This window comes from Helianthus annuus, chromosome 1, assembly GCF_002127325.2.
Source record: "Helianthus annuus cultivar XRQ/B chromosome 1, HanXRQr2.0-SUNRISE, whole genome shotgun sequence".
NCBI classification, from domain to species: Eukaryota; Viridiplantae; Streptophyta; class Magnoliopsida; order Asterales; family Asteraceae; genus Helianthus; species Helianthus annuus.
In genome coordinates, this window is record NC_035433.2 from 133,307,721 (window position 1) to 133,327,377 (window position 19,657).

At 36.7% G+C, this 19,657-nt stretch overlaps 2 protein-coding genes across 2 annotated transcripts; both read left to right on the forward strand.

The window, feature by feature from the left end:
• The first annotated feature begins 2,363 nt into the window (after nt 1-2,363).
• LOC110878875 (beta-1,6-galactosyltransferase GALT29A) lies at nt 2,364-4,047 on the forward strand. Its single transcript, XM_022127265.2, has one exon. The coding sequence runs from the start codon at nt 2,700-2,702 to the stop codon at nt 3,870-3,872; it is 1,173 nt and encodes a 390-aa protein (XP_021982957.1). The 5' UTR covers nt 2,364-2,699; the 3' UTR covers nt 3,873-4,047.
• A 4,497-nt stretch (nt 4,048-8,544) lies between these two features.
• LOC110878867 (patellin-3) lies at nt 8,545-12,332 on the forward strand. Its single transcript, XM_022127252.2, has 4 exons — nt 8,545-9,529; nt 10,374-10,498; nt 11,639-11,789; nt 11,860-12,332. Exons 1-4 carry the CDS (start codon nt 8,606-8,608, stop codon nt 12,112-12,114), a joined length of 1,455 nt encoding a protein of 484 aa, XP_021982944.1. The 5' UTR covers nt 8,545-8,605; the 3' UTR covers nt 12,115-12,332.
• Nucleotides 12,333-19,657: the final 7,325 nt, after the last annotated feature.

Genomic DNA, 19,657 nt, shown 5'->3' on the forward strand with positions numbered 1-19,657 from the left:
GGTCAAAATGGGTTCCAAAATTATTATTTAGGTGCTTTTGTATGGGAGACTATTTGTTTGTTGACCCGTTGACTTCTGAAAGTCAACTCATGTTATTTTATATAAATTACTACACAGTAACTCAACATGCATTTTCATGACATCATGTGTGCTATGGTTGATTTCATGAAGTGCACATCCGTTGTTGCACGCCTGCACATACCGATAAAAGACTCTTTGTTCCTGTCATAAGGGTTAGTCGCTACACTTTTGATTGCTATCTATATAATTTTCCATTTGTGGTCAAGCAGTTTTGCACCATCATAAATCCATCCCAAGCTGACATTCTAGCACTTGGAATTGGTGAGTAGATGAATAAGTGCATTTCAAATCAAGTAGAGCCAATCCAATAATGGGTTGGAGTAGGCAAGTAGAGACAATGGGTTGGAATAAGCAAGCCAAAAGTAGGTTAAATTCTTGACGTTTAGAATATGTGTTTATAGTCTGATGGTTCAAGTGCGGAATAATTGGTGAGATCAGTCTAATGGATCAAGCGTCGCATTTGGTTAGTATTACTGTATTAGTATTTTTTTCTACCATTCTATTAATGAGTCGAACTTTGTTTGTTTGTAAGCCTTAAATGTTTGAATAGACAGGTTGAGTAATGGATCAAAACGGGTAATCATTTAACCAATATTTTCTTTTTAACTTAATCAATTTAGCATTTGTCGTGTAAGGATTTCATCACGTTGTTTATAATATGTTTATGAATTTTATTAGTTGAAAATTCAAGTAAAAGCATAATATAATATAATTTAAAAACAAACAATATAACATTTTGTATCGGTTTATGAAACATTTTTTAACTGAGATCTCATCAAGAATTAAAAGGTAATAAGTTTTACACGAAACCTATAAATACACATGGAGACAAAGTTAGGATACTAATGAAACGGAACAAATAAAACGACAAATGTAGTTTACAAAGAAGTATTTCGTGACTTGTGATCTCCATGTACTCATTCATCGTTCGATCATTCATTCCATGTAACTGTTCTCTAAAATGATCCATAACATTTCTTTGAAGTCATTTAATGTTTATTTTTTGTTGTTTTTTAATCAATTTTGTTAACGTAATACAAAACATGTATACTCATACACACACTTAACTATTAACCTAAAATTCTACATAAATAAACAGTACGTTGACTTATAATTCGCTATCCATTATCTTCCATAAACACAATATTACACAAATTTGCATCATCATGTATCTCGAGATATTACATTATTTGTCTCATTGTAGTTTACTAATTTATTATTACTTGAACGGTTATTTAATTCAAACGATTAGTTCAATAAATGTAACTTATTCATTTGTGTTTTAGTCCACCCGCGAACCTCGCGGGTTCTTAAACTAGTATGTTCATATAAGGTAGGTAAATTGAGTTGATTCACATGTATGTAATGTGAGCTATAAAGAAATTGACCCGACTTTAGGAGTTTGAGATGAGTAATTTTATGGGTAAACTTGGTTCTAGCAATCTAGAACCTAGTGTGTTGCATAAAATGAGTGTTGTTATGTTCATGTATTAGCTTATGTAAGAGTTTGCCATGATTTGCATGTTAAAGACCATAAAAGAGCTAAAATGACCTGCAACCAACGTATTATATGCCCCACGGTGTTTTATACACCGAAGCAAATACACCTGAACCTACAACCATATGCCGCCTTATACACCAATAAGCAATACAAAACGTATATACGTCGGCCCGACGTATTTTATGTTGTTTTAGGATTTTACGCGAGTTGTTTTTGAGTCTTGGTTTACTTGTGTGAGTATTTAATGTGTTTATGTCACTTAGCTTTATGCTAAAACAATGGTTGACAAAACGAACCATTAAAACGTCACACTTTCTAACCGAATAGTTCGGCCACCCAACCAACCTGACCGATTTTGTTTGTCATTCCTCAAACCATAGTAATGTTTTGGCCCATATATTCCTTAAAACCGGTCGAACAACCCAAAAACATCCCGACAAATTTTGTGCATGATAAATAAATAACCGATTGCCGCATATGTCACAATTCTACCGGCCCAATCTTACTTTTCTCACTTCTCTTATCTAATCCCTTTGTATTCTATTTTTCTAATTAAAAAAAAAAACGAATGGTAATATAACATAATATATCAAATTATTAGTCACGTCTTATCTCAAAATACCGTATTACCACTAACCCTAATTTTACACAAATTTTGTGGTTATGGATTAAGATCCAACCACAACCATACATTGTTTCAAAACATGCTAATTGTTATTTCACATTGTCCCTATCTTATTCATCCCTTTCCCAATCACAACATGCCAAATGATAATCAATCTTAACTAGAAAAAAAAAATATTAAAAACACAATGACAATCAACCAACTAATCACACTCACACCCTTTAACCAACAACCATAAACCCCAAATTAAAACCCAAATGTAAAAACATACATACAACCAATAATCCATCTACTTCACAACACCCTCTGGTTTTCAGTTTCAGTTTTAGTTTTTGTTTTCACCCCTTGCTAGATTCACCAAATCTCCAAATTCTCCGATCCAATCTCATCATTACTCACATCTTCATGTGGGTTATCAAACGGGTATCATTCCGATTCATCACCGGATCTGAGTTGACTCACCGTTGACTGAAAAAGGGTTTAACCGTTAACATGAAGAGGTCAATCCGTCCTATATTCAGTGTTGTGTTTATTATCGCAGCCGCCGCCACACTCTGTTTCCGAATCATGGTTTCCGGCGTCTCCTCCGGTGGGGAATTGGGGTACCGGAACGACATCGTGGTGGAGCAAAGACCTGCACCGGTGTTTAACGACACATTGTTGAGATTTGCCGCTGTTGATTTGGCTGAGGATTCATTGAGGCAAGATGTCGAACAGTTGGTGGACGGTAATTTTAGGGACTTAACGAGCGGTCGCCACCGCTCGTTTCTGTGGTCCGGGCGTCACCGGATCGATATCCGAGCCCGGTCGGCTCGGGGGGTCCCGGTTCAGCTCCGGTCCCCGGAGTTTTACCGGCTCTGGTTAGAGTTTAGGAGATATTTACAAACCTGGTGGCGTAACCACCGGTTTCGGGATGATGTAATGTCGAATTTGATCAACATTGTCAAGATTTTAAACACTAGTAATGATGATAATGAAAAGGGTTTGAAGTATAAGACTTGTGCTGTGGTGGGTAATAGTGGGATCTTGTTAAAATCTGATCTTGGTGAGGTGATTGATAGTCATGAGTTTGTTATCAGATTGAATAATGCGAGAACGCGCGGGTATGAACGCAATGTGGGTTCGAAAACGAGCCTCTCGTTTGTGAACAGTAACATTCTGCACTTGTGTGCGCGGCGCGAGAGGTGTTTTTGTCACCCGTATGGCGAAAACGTGGCGATAATGATGTACATGTGTCAAATGATACATTTTCTCGATTACGCTGTGTGTAACGCGTCGCACAAGGCGCCGTTGTTGATCACTGACCCGCAGTTCGATATCCTATGTGCGCGGATCGTAAAGTATTATTCGGTTTCTAGGTTTGTTAAAGAAACCGGGAAGCCGTTAGACGAATGGGCGGGTTCACATGACGGATCTAGTTTTCATTATTCGTCGGGTATGCAGGCGGTGATGCTTGCGTTAGGGATTTGTGAAAAGGTTAGTATTTTTGGGTTTGGGAAGTCGGATTCCGCTAAGCATCATTATCATACGAATCAAAAAGGGGAGCTGCATTTGCATGATTATCAAGCGGAATACGATTTGTATCGGGATCTTGTGGAGAGGCCTGAGGCGGTACCGTTTATTTCAGATAAGTTTAAGTTCCCTCCGGTTGTTATACATAGATGACACGTTTTACATACATGTTATTACAAGTAGTTCATTCTTATTTGAATTTGATGATGAATTGTTTTTTTTGTGAAATTCGCAATTGTAAGTGCCCCTTTTGGGAATCAGTTATCAATGATACTAGTTACAGAATGGTGAAGGTGTACAAGATGTATAAGTGAACATAGAATTTGAAGAAATTCATGTTTTTTTTTTGTGGTGAATTGAATCTTGTTTAGGTTGTCTAGAAGAAGGTATAGAAGGAATGAAGCATATTAAGTGAAGGGTTTGCGTTTTTGTAGAGGTTAGAGTGTTAAACATAGGGAAAGTCGCCTGATTATCCCTAAACCCAATGTGAGTTTCTCATTTTGATTTGCTACCCCACCGTGATTTAATGAGAATGGATAAGAGGCTCGTGGGATTACAGGCATCACGTGTCAAAAGAGTGAGTATGCATTTGTTAATAAATCAAGTTTTTTTATTGTGGGTTGTACTTGCTGCCGATCAAATTTGTGAAGGCTGCAGGACTAGAACATAAAGAGAGCGTAAAGTTGAAGGATCATGAAGGAAAAGAGTGGACAATGAAGTTTACGGCACACGGAATAAAAGGATCAGCGAGTATCAAGTACAAGCTTATCAGCAGAATGGGCAATGTTCCGTAAGCATTACAAGTTATCAGAAGGTGATGTGGGCACATTCATGTTCGACAAGCAAGAAGGCGTCATAAATCTAACTCAATTGATCAAAGAGCAAAAGACCAATCAAACAAGAAACTCCAATGGGAACACAATCATGTTATGGTGATGCGAATGTTCAGATTGAAGATCAATGGTCGCCAACTGAGAAACCTTGCAGCAGCGGTGGTGCTGGTGTGAAGGTTAAGACCGAATATGAGTCGGGTCCTGAGATGGTAGTGGTGAAGGAAAATAGGGGAAGGCCGCCGTTGAAGAGATGTGCAGAAGTTAAAATTGAATATGAATGGGGTCCAGAGATAATGAGGAAACCAAATAGGGAAATGGCGCCACTTGAGAAACCGAGCAAGGGAAATGGGGGCGGAGAGTGTGTTTCGAAGTAAGCATGTTGTTTACTTCTAATGAAATGGTGATCGTTTGATGGTGGTTGTGGCGGCTTTCGTTCCAAATCGTTTAATTCGCCATATGGATCCACAAGGCGGTGGATAACAAGTCACAATTCGATGAACAGGGCCGTCTCTGAAAATCCATGAACAATTTTTGGCCCTGTGCGAATAGAAGAAAACGGGTCCCTATAATATAAATTCAATAACCCAGATTTAAAAAGAGAAGATAAATATTTAATTGAATATATACTAGAAAACATAAGAATAAATGAAAAAAATGGCCGCAAAAATATAACTTTTTATTGAAAAAGTATATGTGTGTGGATATATATATAAAGTTAGAAATATATACAAACTAGTGGGTTCAAACCTAACGCTGCGTGGGAGAAAAACTGTCTGTTTTGATGCACTTGTTATGACAAACTAAATAAAAAGTCCAAAAATTTAATTGTGATACGTGTTCTCTTTATTAGTTGTTGTAAAATAAAAGGAAAAACCATTCAAAAAATTCTTTAGTTGTATTTAATTTAAATAATAAACAAAATAAAAAAATAAATAATAAAAAAATTCAGTTTCTAACTGAAAAAGAAAATCTAGATTTGAAACAGGGAGAAAACGAAAATACAGTAAGAAAACGAAAAAAAAATATTAGGTGGAAAAGAAAAGGGAAGAAAAGGGAAGAAAAAGGAAATAAAATAGAACGATATGCCTTTTGCAAGAATCAAACTTAAGAAAATTGATCAACTCTTTTAAGTGGACCAGAAAAACCACCAGAGCAAGTTTCCAATTGTTTAACAAACTTGAAACAGAATGTTTATATACACACTTAATGTAAAAAAACAAATTTGGGCCCCCGGAGGATTGGGCCCTGAGCGGTGCCCCCCCCCCCCCCCCCCCCCTCCCCCCCGGGGCCAGCCCTGTTGATGAACTTGGGGGACCAAATTGACAAATTGATTAAAATGGTTTAGATTCCTAATAATGTTATAATTAGTTTTTTTTAGTTGTTTGTTGACCAAGTTGGGTTTCAACTATATAGCCAAGTTTAGAGTTATGTTCGAGAGTTAGAACGTCATTGTATTGTGGTTTTTGAGTTACCTTTTCATAATAAAATAAAACTAAGGTTACTCCTAAACGTGTGTTCGGTTTATCAGGTCTGGACTTGAATTGGTATCAGATCTTGGTGCCGGTGGTTTTAAGAGTCATTTTTCGAGAAAGGAGAGTAACCCCTTTTAGCTACACGACTGCAACGGTCGTAAAAGGTTTCTTGGTGATCAAGTAGCGACAAAAGCCGGTGATCAAGAAGTGTTTGAGAAGCCAGAAGATCAATCAAAGATTCTGTCATCATTGTCGGTTTTGATTTATTTTTCCATAACATAATAAAAATAAGGTTACTCTTAAATGTGTTTAGGTTATCGATTGGGTCGTGACTTGAAAAGATGGGAGTGGACAAGGGTATGTCTTTAGCCACGAGCAAAGGGGCTCAAGCCCCATCAAAACGTGTGTGATAAGGATGATGTGGCAAGTGCGTGAGACCATATTGATGGTCTAACATATTGAAGTTTAAGTTTAGGGTATTTAGACTTTAGCGTACACATAATAAGAATATAAATCTTTATCTTGGACACTAATGTTGGTAGTTGGGTTATCAAACTTGTTAATCTTTGTGGGAACATATTGGAAATAATTGATTTAGAGACAAATACCGGAAGACATTCTATGGAGTTTATCGTGGAAGTGACACATGAAAATATATTTTTTTCTTTTGTTTTTTTAACTTATAATAATAATAACCATGTACATATGTGTTTAATAAGATTTCAATCACCTTATGATTAGTGAGACGATAGAGACATCCATGCTAATACACCTGAGAATTTATGGCATTTCTTTAATTGTAAAACACAAAAAAAATTAAACATCAAAATGATTAAACTTCTAAAATTATGATTCCAAGCTTTGGGAGCTTCTTATTAGACTTTTGATTTTTTTTTATAAATAAAATTAATTTCAAATGTTTCTTGCGCCGAGTTTACTTTGACGACACACAATTTGAATATCAAGCCTACTAAAAAAATGTGTGGATTCTAGTTATTTTAACATATATTTTGGGAGTACCTTAATATTAAGGAAATGTGTGTGCAAGAAGTGTAAGTGCTTACATTTACACTTCTCGAACACCTCATAGCTGAGGAGTTAAGGTCATTACCATAAGGAGATCTAAAGCATGATGAAATCAGTGACCAGTGATTATAAGCAGGACAAAATGACTGATCCTAGGTGTTTTAAGTACGAAGTTGTGACACCAGTCACCCTAGAGTCTCGATCCTTAAGAGTGGCCTAGAAAATCCAGAAATCCAAACACAACAATTTAAATTCAAAACCACAAGTGCTATGTGTTCAATTATGAGCTAATGGGGAAAACTACAATGAACATGGTCATTGATTCAATTGCAGATCTGATTTTGTACTACATATTAATAAATATTATTAGTAAGCAAATACAAATACATTTTATAATCAATTTAAAACAATATACATTGGTGTGATTTTTTTTTTCTTTTCAAAATCCAATTCATGGTTTTAGTTAGATTTAAACTAAACAGTCCCTGTATGGTCAAGATCTTAATTGATTTATCTACCAATAGTTATAGATCTTGATTGCTAGTACAGCTTTGTTGTTCATAGACATCTCTCACACACACCAAAAAGGTGATATCAACATTACATCTCACCGAACCAACTTTTTATGTCCCACAACTCATTTAATAAGAAATTATTTTGTTTCATCTCATACGAAATTTAACATATCTTTTAGATAATAATTTAAGTGAACTATAAAATAACTATTAAACCTGTTGATCCTAGTAAAGATGTTCAAATGATACATCATATATGAGTATATAATTTAATCTTTTAAAATTGCTTTATAAGATGTGAAATCATTTAGGTGTTTAGGCTTAAAAAATATTATTAAAAAGGATGTGTAGTAATTGATTTATGTTGATTTAATTAAGAGAGTTAATATTCACGCACCTCTCTCCTTTATCTCGCTATACATACATAGATATATACAAAGAGAGATGGAGTGAAAAAAGATGTGAAAATAAGAATTAGGGGTGTGAGAATAGCGGAAGCCTTAATTGATACTTATTACTCATAACCTCTAAGGGTGGCAGGTGCGTATATGGGATGCCCGGCGAGGAGACAAGTATGGGCTTCACCGAAGAGGGTGGGGCGGTTTTTTCGCTCGTCCCACACATTAGCCCTCCATTCCCAGCCTCCCTCTCGCTTCCAATTTTTCCTTCATTGTTTCTTCCTCCATACAATCACTTTACTCCCCTCACCCTAATCAGATACACACATTAAGGGGCTCTTTGATAACTTTGTGTTGAGTTATTAAAAAGACTAATCGATTAAGAGATAGCCTTTGAATCAGTAAGTTTTAAAAAATGTTACCAATTCAGAGGCAACCTCCCAAACAACCCAAAGTTACTTTTTTTAATATTTTACAAAGTAACCTAGAAATTCACTATTTTTTTTTTGAAAAAAAGGTTATTTTATTTTAGAATTAAATTTTCAAAAATCTATACCATATATTTCAAACGGGCAAAATAGATTCTCCTCACTTCTATACCCTTCAAGAAGAAAAACACTCATTTCGATACTAACTTCAAAAATGGCCGATGTAAATCTCACCACCACATCTCCACCGGAACTCCCGGCGGAGCCACCCACTTCCTCCCACCCTCCACCACCACCACCACCCCAAAACCAAGAAACCCCATCTTCACCACCACCACCACCCCAAAACCAAGAAACCACCTTTCCACCACCACCCACAACCACCACCACCGCCACCACCACCGCCACCATAGCTGACGTCATCGAACACCCAGAAAAACCCACATCAACTGACCCCACCACCACCACCAAAACCCCAGAACCCATGCCTTCTTTCAAAGAAGAAAGCAACCAAATCAAAGATCTTTCACCCTCACAACAAAAATCACTTCAAGACTTCAAAACCCTAATCCAAGATTCCCTCACCAACACCAAAGATTTCGCCTTTTTGCAAAAACAAAACGAACCCATTTCAGAACTCTCAATTTGGGGCATACCCATCTTGCAAGACGACCGAACCGACGTCGTTTTACTCAAGTTCTTACGAGCTCGAGACTTCAAAGTCAAAGATTCCTTCACAATGCTTAAAGATACCCTCCAATGGCGGGAAACATTTGATATTGAATCTTTATTGGAACAAGACTTTGGGGATGATCTTGAAAAAGTTGTGTTTAATCATGGGTTTGATAAAGAGGGACACCCAATTTGTTACAATGTGTATGGTGAGTTTCAGAATAAAGATTTGTATGAGAAAACATTTTCTGATGATGAAAAAAGGTTGAGGTTTTTGAGGTGGAGGATTCAGTTTCTTGAGAGGAGTATAAGGAAGTTGGATTTTAGGTCTGGTGGTGTGAATACTATTTTTCAGGTTAACGATTTGAAGAACGCGCCTGGACCGGCGAAGCGCGAGCTTCGGGTTGCTACCCAGCAGGCTCTGCAGCTGCTGCAGGATAACTACCCTGAGTTTGTGGCCAAACAGGTGAGTTTGTGGTTTGTAAATATCCAATGGTGTTGATTAATGTGTGATGATTGAATTTGTTAATACGATTTTCGTTTAGAACAATTGAATATTGCATTTAGGTTCAAATTTGTGAATTTGTGTAGAGCTAATTTTTTATATATAGCCTTTTAGAAGTTTGAAAATTCTTGTATTCTTGGTTTTAAATTGCGTGATGCGCTCCGATGCGTTTAGTCCAAAAATCTGATGCGCGATGCGTGATGCGTGATGCGTGATGCGAGCGCATCACGTATGTGATGCGTTCTTAATAAAAAAATAGTTAAAAATTATTTATACATAAAAACTTATAAAAACATACTTAAAGTAAAACAACTGACGTAATTAGAAGGTAAGAGTTGTGTTTTTTGGTTCAAATCAAGCATACTAAGATGTTAATTATGGAAAAACCGAACACAGTTCATAAAATCTGGAAAAAAAGCATAAAAAACAATGTTGCGCGCATCAGAGCGCATTATGCGATGAGCGCATTATGCGAAATGCGCGCAATATTCTCGCATCACGTAAACGCATCGCATCAGCTGTTGCGATGCGCTCTCATTAGCGCATCGGGCGCATCACGCATTATGCGCGCATTTTAAAACCAAGCTTGTATTAACATGTTAGATTGTGATCATAATAATGATTTATTTGTAAAGTTTCAAAAAAAAAGGACAAAAATGTGATTGCGGGTCAACTCAACCCGATAGACGAAAAATAGTTACCCATCTTATTATCTTTAACATGTTATTTGACCCACCATTTTTGCCACCTACTCTTCATGCAATAATTGTATGTGTGATTATTGATCCTAACATCTTCTTTGAAGGTTTTCATCAATGCCCCATGGTGGTATCTAGCTTTCTATACAATGATCAGTCCGTTTATGACTCAAAGGACTAAGAGCAAGTTTGTTTTCGCTAGCACCGCAAGGACTCCCGAAACCCTTTTTAAGTAAGTTCTGCATTTATTTTGTTTAGACGACTTTTTAGAAACTGTAGATGCCAATTCAACCCATTATTAGTAAGGCTGCAAATGAACCAAACGTTTAGTAGTTCGTGAATCGTTCGGCGGGAAGCTCGTTTGTGTTCGTTTAATGAATGAACGAACACAAACGAGACATTTTGTTCGTTTAGTTAAATGAACAAGCATGAAAAGGGGCTACGTTCGTTCATTTATGTTCGTGAACGTTCGGTTACGTGTTCGTTTATGTTCGTTCATTTGTGTTCGCTTTTGTCTGATACCTAAAGTTAACGAACAAATGCAAACGAACACGAACGCGTTCAGTTCTTTAATGAACAAACAAGAAAAAAAAAATCTTGTCCGGCAAGTGTTCATGAACAGTTCGTGAACATATTATTTCCTTAACAAATAAACACGAACAAGGTGGTGTTCGTGTTCGTTTGTAGCCCTAGTTATTGGTAATTGTTTTAATCCAGGTTATATTTCTCTAATCAGCCAAACAGGCAAGATAAACTTTTTTAAACATTGTAAATATGTTAAATGTAAAAACATTCAATACATCAATGCAGCATTACGACCTCTCAAATTGGCTTATTAAAAATTTTATATGTAAAACCATTGCAAAAAAGTTAAAAGGTCAAAATGATATATTGGTGAAACTTTAGGGGGAGTAAAATGCCATTTTCATCCCTGAGGTTTGGCCAGTTTTGCGACTTTCGTCCAAATATTTGTTTTTTTGCATCTGGATCCAAAAGGTTTGATATCTTGCCATTTTCATCTGGCTCGTTAACTCCTTCCATTTTTGTCCATTAAGTCAGGGGTATTTTCGTTTTTTTTTTGTTAGTTAAAGGGCAATTTGGTCTTTTTCACTTTATGTACAAGCATTTAGCATAATGTACCTATTCAAAATACCCTTAGTAAATAAAAAGACGAAAATACCCCTGACTTAACAGAGAAAAATGAATGGGGTTAACGAGCCGGATGAAGGGCAAGATATCAAACCTTTCGGATCCATATGCAAAAAACAAACATTTGGACGAAAGTTGCAAAACTGGCCAACCCTTAGGGACGAAAATGGCATCTTCAAAACCAGATGCTTTAGATTTTAAGTGAGTTGGGTTGTTTTAACAGATACGTGAGTCCTGAGCATGTACCGATTCAGTATGGTGGGTTGAGTGTGGATTACTGCGATTGCAATCCGGAATTCACAATTGATGATCCGGCCTCAGTGGTTACCGTTAGACCATCCACCAAGCAGACAGTGGAGATTATAGTAAACGAGGTACGTTTTACATTCCGTTTTGTGTTATCAATATCATCTCGATGCTAATCGAACTGATAAAATGTTGCAGAAATGCGTATTCGTATGGGAGCTACGTGTAGTTGGTTGGGAGGTAAGCTATAGTGCCGAATATGTACCGAATAACGAAAGCCATTACACCATAATCATACAAAAGGCTAAAAAGATGACTCCGACCGATGAACCAGTGATTAGCCATAGTTTCAAGATCAGTGAGCTCGGGAAGATACTTCTAACCGTCGACAACCCGACTTCCAAGAAGAAAACTCTGCTCTATAGGTTCAAGGTGAACCCGCTTTCGGAATAGAGAAGTTGCATCAAGGGTTTACATATGATCTGTGAATCGAGTGTTTATTTATTTATTTATAGTTTTGTTGTAAGTTGTTGTGGCCTGAAGGTAGTTTTTATGTTGTTTTTGGTTTGGTATGAAATTGTTTTTTATGGTGTTATGTACTTAAATTTATTTAAAAGGCTTGTAAGGTTTGAGGAATTATGATTTTGAGGGTAGCATACTCTTGGGCTGAATTGTTTTTTCTTTTATTGAGATATTTTAATTGAAACCCAGAAGCCTATGAAAGTAGGCCCATAGGTCCCAATTCCATAAGAAGAAGTATTGAAGTAATGCCTTCCAAACAATAAATGTGCCTTAAAACATACTCTTATAAGGGCGAATTGTTTTTCTTCTATTGAAGTATTTTAAAAGCGAACGACGTTTTTCTTCATACTCTTACAAGGGCGAAGCTAGGAAATGGGAACTCTGTGCGGTTTTGGCTAGATGTTTGGATGGGAGATTGTGCCTTAAAACATAGATGGCCAAACTTATTTAGATTGGAAAATAATAAAACGTGCTTTGTGTCGGATCGGGTGAAGATTGTGGATGACCAACTACATATCGATGCAGATTGGATTCCTCTGTTACAATCGGCCGAAGACTTCCAGCAATGGTCACAGCTGTATCAGTCTTGAAGATATGCAGATGACGAGCTCAGAAGATAAATGGGTGTGGGTTGGGGAGAATCACAAGATGTTCTCGGTTCAGTCGGTTAGGAATCTGATGCGAAAGGGAGAAGATTACGGCAATTTTTTTTGTGATAAAATGGGTTTCATGGGTGCCGTTAAAGTGTATTACTATGGCTTGGCACGTGGAGATGAACCGTTTGCCGACTAAGGTAGAATTGGTGAAAAGAGGTGTGCATATTCTTAAGACGTGCGTTTGGTGTGATTATTGTGAGGAGACGTCTATACATGTCCTTTCCGATTGTATTATAGCGACTAATGTTTGAGAGCGTATTGGGAGATGGTGTGGTGTGGAGCCGATCTATGCGTTTGAGGTTAAAGATTTGTTGCAAGTGTACAAAAAGGTTATGGGTGGTAAGATGAGAAGAAAGATTGTGCATGGTGTGATGATCGTGACAATGTGGGTATTGTGGAAAGCTAGAAATGAGTCGGTGTTTAATGGGAAGACGGCGTATATTGGGGATATAGTTGCGAATGTGAAGTCCCTTTCCTTTCTATGGTTAAAGAATAGATCTAAATGTAATAATATAGTGTGGAAAGATTGGTGTTGGTCCCCGTTGTACATGATGTAAGTTGGTTTGTGCCTCGGTCCTTGCTTTAAGGACCGTTTTGGGGTTTTGAATGAAAGTTTATTTTCAAAAAAAAAAAAAAAAAACAATAAGTGTAGTCTACCCAAACCGTTAACATCAAATAACTTAACTATAGAATCATCATTTACCAGGTTTCAACAATACTACAAACAATGACAGTAGGTTATCCAAACCGTTAACATCAAATAACTTAACTATATATTCACCAGTTTTCAACAATACTCCAAACGATAGCCGTAGGTTATCAAAACCGTTAACATCAAATAACTTAACTATAATAGTAATATAAACCAAAGATAATTCAATAATTACCAAGAAAAAGCTCAACTTAGAAGGAAAAACCACATTGCGATGACGAAATTGCAAATACTCTTATGACGAACTCTCAAGTCACAGGACAAGCGTATATTGTGATGAATTCTTGGTTGAGTATCCTAATGTTTGGCATGGACGTCTTGGTCATGTAAATTTTAATTCGACGCGTCGTTTAATTAAATTAGATTACATACCAACTTTTGCCATTGACTCTAAAACAAAATGTAAAACTTGTGTTGAAGCCAAACAAACAAGATCATCCTTCAAATCAGTTAAAAGAATAACTGAACCCCTTGATCTGATTCACACTGATGTGTGAGTTAAAATCAATTCCCACCAGAGGTGGTAATAAATATTTTATTACCTTTATCGATGACAATACAAGATATTGTTATGTATACTTACTTAAGAGTAAGGATGAAGCAGTTGACAAGTTTATCTTGTATAAAGCTGAAGTTGAGAATCAACTCAACAAGAAAATAAAATGTGTGAGAAGTGATAGAGGAGGTGAATATGTTTCACCATTTGGGGAAGTATATGCAAAAAGTGGCATAATACAAGAGTGTACCCCTCCTTATACACCCCAATCAAATGGCGTCGCAGAGCGAAAGAATCGTACACTAAAAGAAATGATGAATGCAATGTTGATAAGTTCTGGGATGAACCAGGACATGTGGGGGGAGGCAATATTGTCGGCCAATTTTTTGTTAAATAAAATACCTTTCAAGAATAAGGATATAACACCTCATAGGTTGTGGTGGGGACATAAATCATCTTATAAATACTTGAAAGTGTGGGGGTGCCTGGCCAAGGTGATTGTTACACCCCCTAAGGCACTTAGAATAGGGCCAAAAACTATTGATTGCATTTTCATTGGATATGCCAAAAACGGAAGCTCACATCGTTTTCTTGTATATGAATCCATGAATCCTAATGTGCACAAGGACTCTATCATAGAGACAAGGCCAGGAAATGTGGCTTACCTTGAAGAAAAGTTTCCAATGTTAGTACAAACTTATGCGAGTTCTTCAACAACCAATCAAACAAGTTCATCAACAATGGTTAATGAGATTGTTCGAGAGCAAACTAAAGAACAATCAGAGGCTAAAGAGGGTGAGCCAAGAATAAGTAAAAGGCAAAGGAGTGACAAATCCTTTGGGCCTGACTTTCTTACATTCATGGTTGAGAGTGAGCCTCAAACCTATCGAGAAGCAGTCACCTCTTCAGATGGACCTCAATGGAAAGAAGCCATCAAGAGTGAAATTGATTCTATCTTGCAAAATCGTACGTGGGAGCTAGTAGACTAAGTATATGTCACAAAGGAGGGTTCAAAGGAAAACCTACCTATCCTGCATTACTTAACCGCTGGAATCTTATCGTGACACTTGAATGTATGGGACGATCTCCATTTATGTGGGGAATTGTTGGAAATTTTATAAATAATATTATATTATGAGCTAATATAATGATTATTTAATAATTAAGTTTGTGTGTTGGAACCATAAATATGTGGAAAATTGAGCTTGTCCCACATAGGTGGAGAGATAAATCTTTTGTGAATTTATAATTAGAATTCTCTACACGAATGTTTTCTTGTGTGACAACTTACACCCTATGGTAGCCAGGAGGGTGCGAAGCACCCGACACGTGCCCGCGCCCGGGCTCGGGCACGGGACCGGGACCGGGACAAGGGCGATGAGCCCAATGTGGCGCTTTGATGGCGCACTTTGCACTTCGCACGCTCGCATCACTTGGAGCCGCCTTTAGTATTTTTTAGATGTGTCTTGACTTGGTGTTGTTAACTAGAGACTGTTCAAGTTCCTACCTGTCAATTGATTAAGTTTCAGAATTCATTGTGCCATTGAATTCTAGAATTTATTTTATTGAATTGTGCATTCAATATAGACTAATCATTTCGAATTCTAATCAGTATAAAACTATAAATACAAAGCTTTGCGCTTTGTTTTAGACACAGAATACTTAAATCGTATTGTTCATACAACACACACATCAAACGAATTCCTTAACTTTGCATCTCTGCACACTCTTGTTTCAGGTATCCTTTCAGGTGCTAGGCTAATCCTGACAGTACAATCTGCTTAGGCTGTTGTACTCTGGGAAACAGACAGGTTCACCTGGGTGGCCTGAAATCTGTTTTAAGGGAAGCGTGATCTTCACGTGCCTCAGTCACCGTTGTTTTACGTTTTCTTTCTTTTTCCTTTTGTAATCTGTTCCTATTTTAGTTTACATTTCTTCTATTGTATTTCCTTTCATTTTGGTTCAGTTCTTCTTTATGTATTATAATCAGAATATTGATTATAAATTGTTATTTTATTTATTTTGTGAACGGATGTGTAAGGGGCTGTGTTTTTTTCACTGACAGAACACCCCTAGGCTAGACAGTGAACCTCTTACCCATTAAGTTTAAAAATGATGTTGAATGAAACTTTTACTCATTTATCCATTCACATGTGTTCATAACCTTCAATCTGTCACTCACGCACCACCTCCTCGACCAACCACCACCTCCTCGGCTCCTCTACTACCAACTAGTCAGGCCGAGCCAAGTTAAGCCTCTTACTGGTTTAGAGTCTCTTACCCAATTAGACTTCTTCATACATTAATTTAGAAAAAAAAGGTAAATGAGTTTAAGTCTAAATAAAATGAAATAAAATTTTAATCTTCGTTTATTACATCACAAGATATGCCCCTACCATGAACCTAAATCGATCGGATAAAATTAAGCGTGTTAAAGTTTTTTAAAAAGCATATTTAGTTATAATAAGACGGGTGATGATCAAATAGAAAGTTTATTTTGGCTAGAAAGGATAGAAAGCAATAGGATTAGGACATGTGGCAAAATTTAAAATAAAGAGGAAGGGTATTTTAGTCAATCTTATTCTTTCTTTTTTCTTCTTCTCCCCAGTAACTTCAAAACCCACAATCTTCAACCATTTCTTCACTTTCTATCTCAATAATCACTACATTATTGTGCGATTTTCGTCACCAATCAATGATTCAAACACCGGATCAATGTGTTCTTCAGCTTTTTCTTTTATAAAACCCAGTTTAATTTCATATAAAATCTCGTTTTTTTCGGTGATTTTGAAGATAATCACTCGATCCGTTTGATTCGATCGCTGATAAGTGTTTGAATCATTCAAATTTCGTCAATCGTTGAAGAAATCGGCTTCGATCCATGTAAGAAATTCTTTAATTTCATTTTTATGATCTGGGTTTTTGATTTAGTCATTGCGTTTTACGATCTTGGCGGGGGTCCAGGGGCGGCAGCCCCTGGAAAACTGCATTCGTAGACAGCCTTTTGATCTCTACTTCCTGGTTCAGTCAATTCAAAGACAAAACTATTGTCCTGGTTCAATGCGTTTTAGAGAGAGAACAGTTTCTTTGGTGTTTTTAGGCCATTGCGTTTTAGAACTAAGACATTTTTATGTGTTTTCTGGCCATTGCGTTTTAGAAAAACACATTTTCGAAGTGTTTTTAGTCATTGCGTTTTAGGTAAACACAATTTTAGGTGTTTTCAGTCCATTGCGTTTTAGAGAGAACATTTTCTTTTGTTTTTTTAGGCCATTGCATTTTAGAAATGAGACATTTTTAAGTGTTTTCTGGCTATTGCGTTTTATAAATAAGACATTTCTTTGTGTTTTTGGTGCATTGCGTTTTAGGTAAAACACATTTTTATGTGTTCTCAGTCCATTGCGTTTTAGAAAATAGACAATTTAAGTGTTTTCTGGTCATTGCGTTTTAGAAATAAGACATTTCTTTGTGTTTTGGGTGCATTGCGTTTTAGGTAAAACACATTTTTATTTGTTTTGATCAGTCCATTATGTTTTAGAAAGTACACTTTCTTTTGTGTTTTTAGGCTATTGCGTTTTAGAAATAAGAGATTTCTTTGTGTTTTCTGGCCATTGCGTTTTACAACTAAGACATTTCTTTGTGTTTTTTTGGTGCATTGCGTTTTAGAAAAATGTCATTTTTTAGGTTTTTTTTTCCATTGCGTTTTACGCAACTAGGTTTTTTCCATTGCGTTTTACGCAACTGGGTTTTAGAAAAAAAATTTCGAAAATATAGCAATAGTATACTCGTTTTAAGGGTAAAAAAAGGGCTCGTTTTTTGGTGCAATTTTTATAAAAAAATAATGTCGTATGAAAGAGTTATTAACGTTTAAAAAATGGGGGGAATGGGAGGAGAGAAAAATTATTCCTTTGGATTAACTAGAATGCCCCTAAATAAACTCGCGCACCTCTTTTCTTCCATTCAATTTCCCTCATTTAATCTTAGCCATTGATTAAACAAATGGATGGTCAAGATTACTTCCTAGTCTTCTTAGACAAATAAACTTTCTATTATATCCTAAACATTGTGAATTTGTCATGCATTAAAATATAAGGATGAATTATTATACAAATTAATATTCTTATCATGTTAAATGTGACAAGTAAAGGAAAAAAGAGGCACTGCATATTTGTAATGACATCCATTTCATGAACACAAGCGTTGCGAAAGGGCAGTGGTACTATAGAGCATTTACATAGTTACGTAAATACCGTCTAAGGCTATGGGGTATGGGACTTGGGTTGGGGTGTGGGTTTGCTGAAAACACCTAAGCCACCACCCCGGGGGCTTGGGTTGGGGCGTGGGTTTGGGCGTGGCCCCATTGGCGTGGGTTTGAAGCCGGGCGTGAGGCGGGCTAGTAAGTGACATGGCAGGCTCTCAATGGCCAAACCAAACTCATGCCCCCAACCCAAGCCCCACCATACCCCATGGGCGTGGGTTTGAGTGGTGGGGGGTTCCCATTCCACGTGTCATCAAATGCCCCAACTCAAGCCCAACCAAGCCCCACCATACCCCATGATCTAAAGTAATTATATATGTAGCGTAGTTGCATTATGCTAGTTTTACTCTCGAGTATTATATGTAGAGTAATTAATCTATCTTTTCTTCTTCATCTAATTGTCTCCTTCAAAATTAATGCTAAATTGCATATGTTTACTTAGTGATGTCTCTATGAATTCATGTACCCTGTTCGAACTCGAAAAATGTGCCCTTATGCCTTAACGATAAACAGTTTACCTATTTCCGTTGTTTAATTATCTCCATCAAAATCACACTGAATTTGGATTTTTGCCACCAAACCCCTTACAACCTTTAACCACCACTCGCTTGCAGAATCCATAGAAGAGTTAACGTTTATCTCTTCAACGATTGATCGAAAATAAAATCGGATTCGCAAAAGCACGACGCAAGCTATGTAACTCCGATTGATGATTAGTCCGATTCACAAAGTTCTGTAACTACAAATTGATTGTTAAATCAGATTCGCAAAATTCGCAAAATTCAATTGAACAATCAAATCTAATTCTAAAGCTTCAAATCTATCTTTGATCCTAACACTTAAAATATATTTACAAGTTTGTCACCGTGTAATTTCTTTGTTTACTACTTCACTTCTCACGTTTAGCATATTAAATCTATTTGTATTTGATCCTAACACTTAAAATATATTTAAAAAAGGTGTGTACCAGTGGCGGACATACCATATGACAAGAGGTAGCCTCCGCTACCCCTTAAACGCTCGTCGGTAGTGTAAAAAAAAACAATTTTTTTGACGTTTTTTTCAATTTCGTTGCCCTTAGATTTTTTTTTAAACGTTGGCCCTAGTGTGTACGCGTGTGGATTTATAAATGTTGGGGAAATTTCAGAAACCGGACGATCAAAGAGGCGTGTAATCACTCTCAGATCAAATTATTTCGGTGGTTCACCCGAATAATTCAATCGGATACAACTCTGATTTCGAGAAATTGAACTAGTGTATGTTGTTTGTGTAAATTGATGACCCAGAAAATTGTGATCAAAACTGGATACGAAATTGGGTTTTAGGGTGTAACTGCCCAATGGCAGTTAACTCTA

Bases quoted from the DNA above. Each gene is read 5' to 3' on its own strand.
- LOC110878875 (XM_022127265.2), top strand. From the start codon at position 2,700: ATGAAGAGGTCAATCCGTCCTATATTCAGTGTTGTGTTTATTATCGCA.
- LOC110878867 (XM_022127252.2), top strand. From the start codon at position 8,606: ATGGCCGATGTAAATCTCACCACCACATCTCCACCGGAACTCCCGGCG. The intron at 10,499-11,638 runs GTAAGTTCTGCA...TTGTTTTAACAG, and splicing joins ACTCCCGAAACCCTTTTTAA to ATACGTGAGTCCTGAGCATG. The intron at 11,790-11,859 runs GTACGTTTTACA...AAAATGTTGCAG, and splicing joins TGGAGATTATAGTAAACGAG to AAATGCGTATTCGTATGGGA.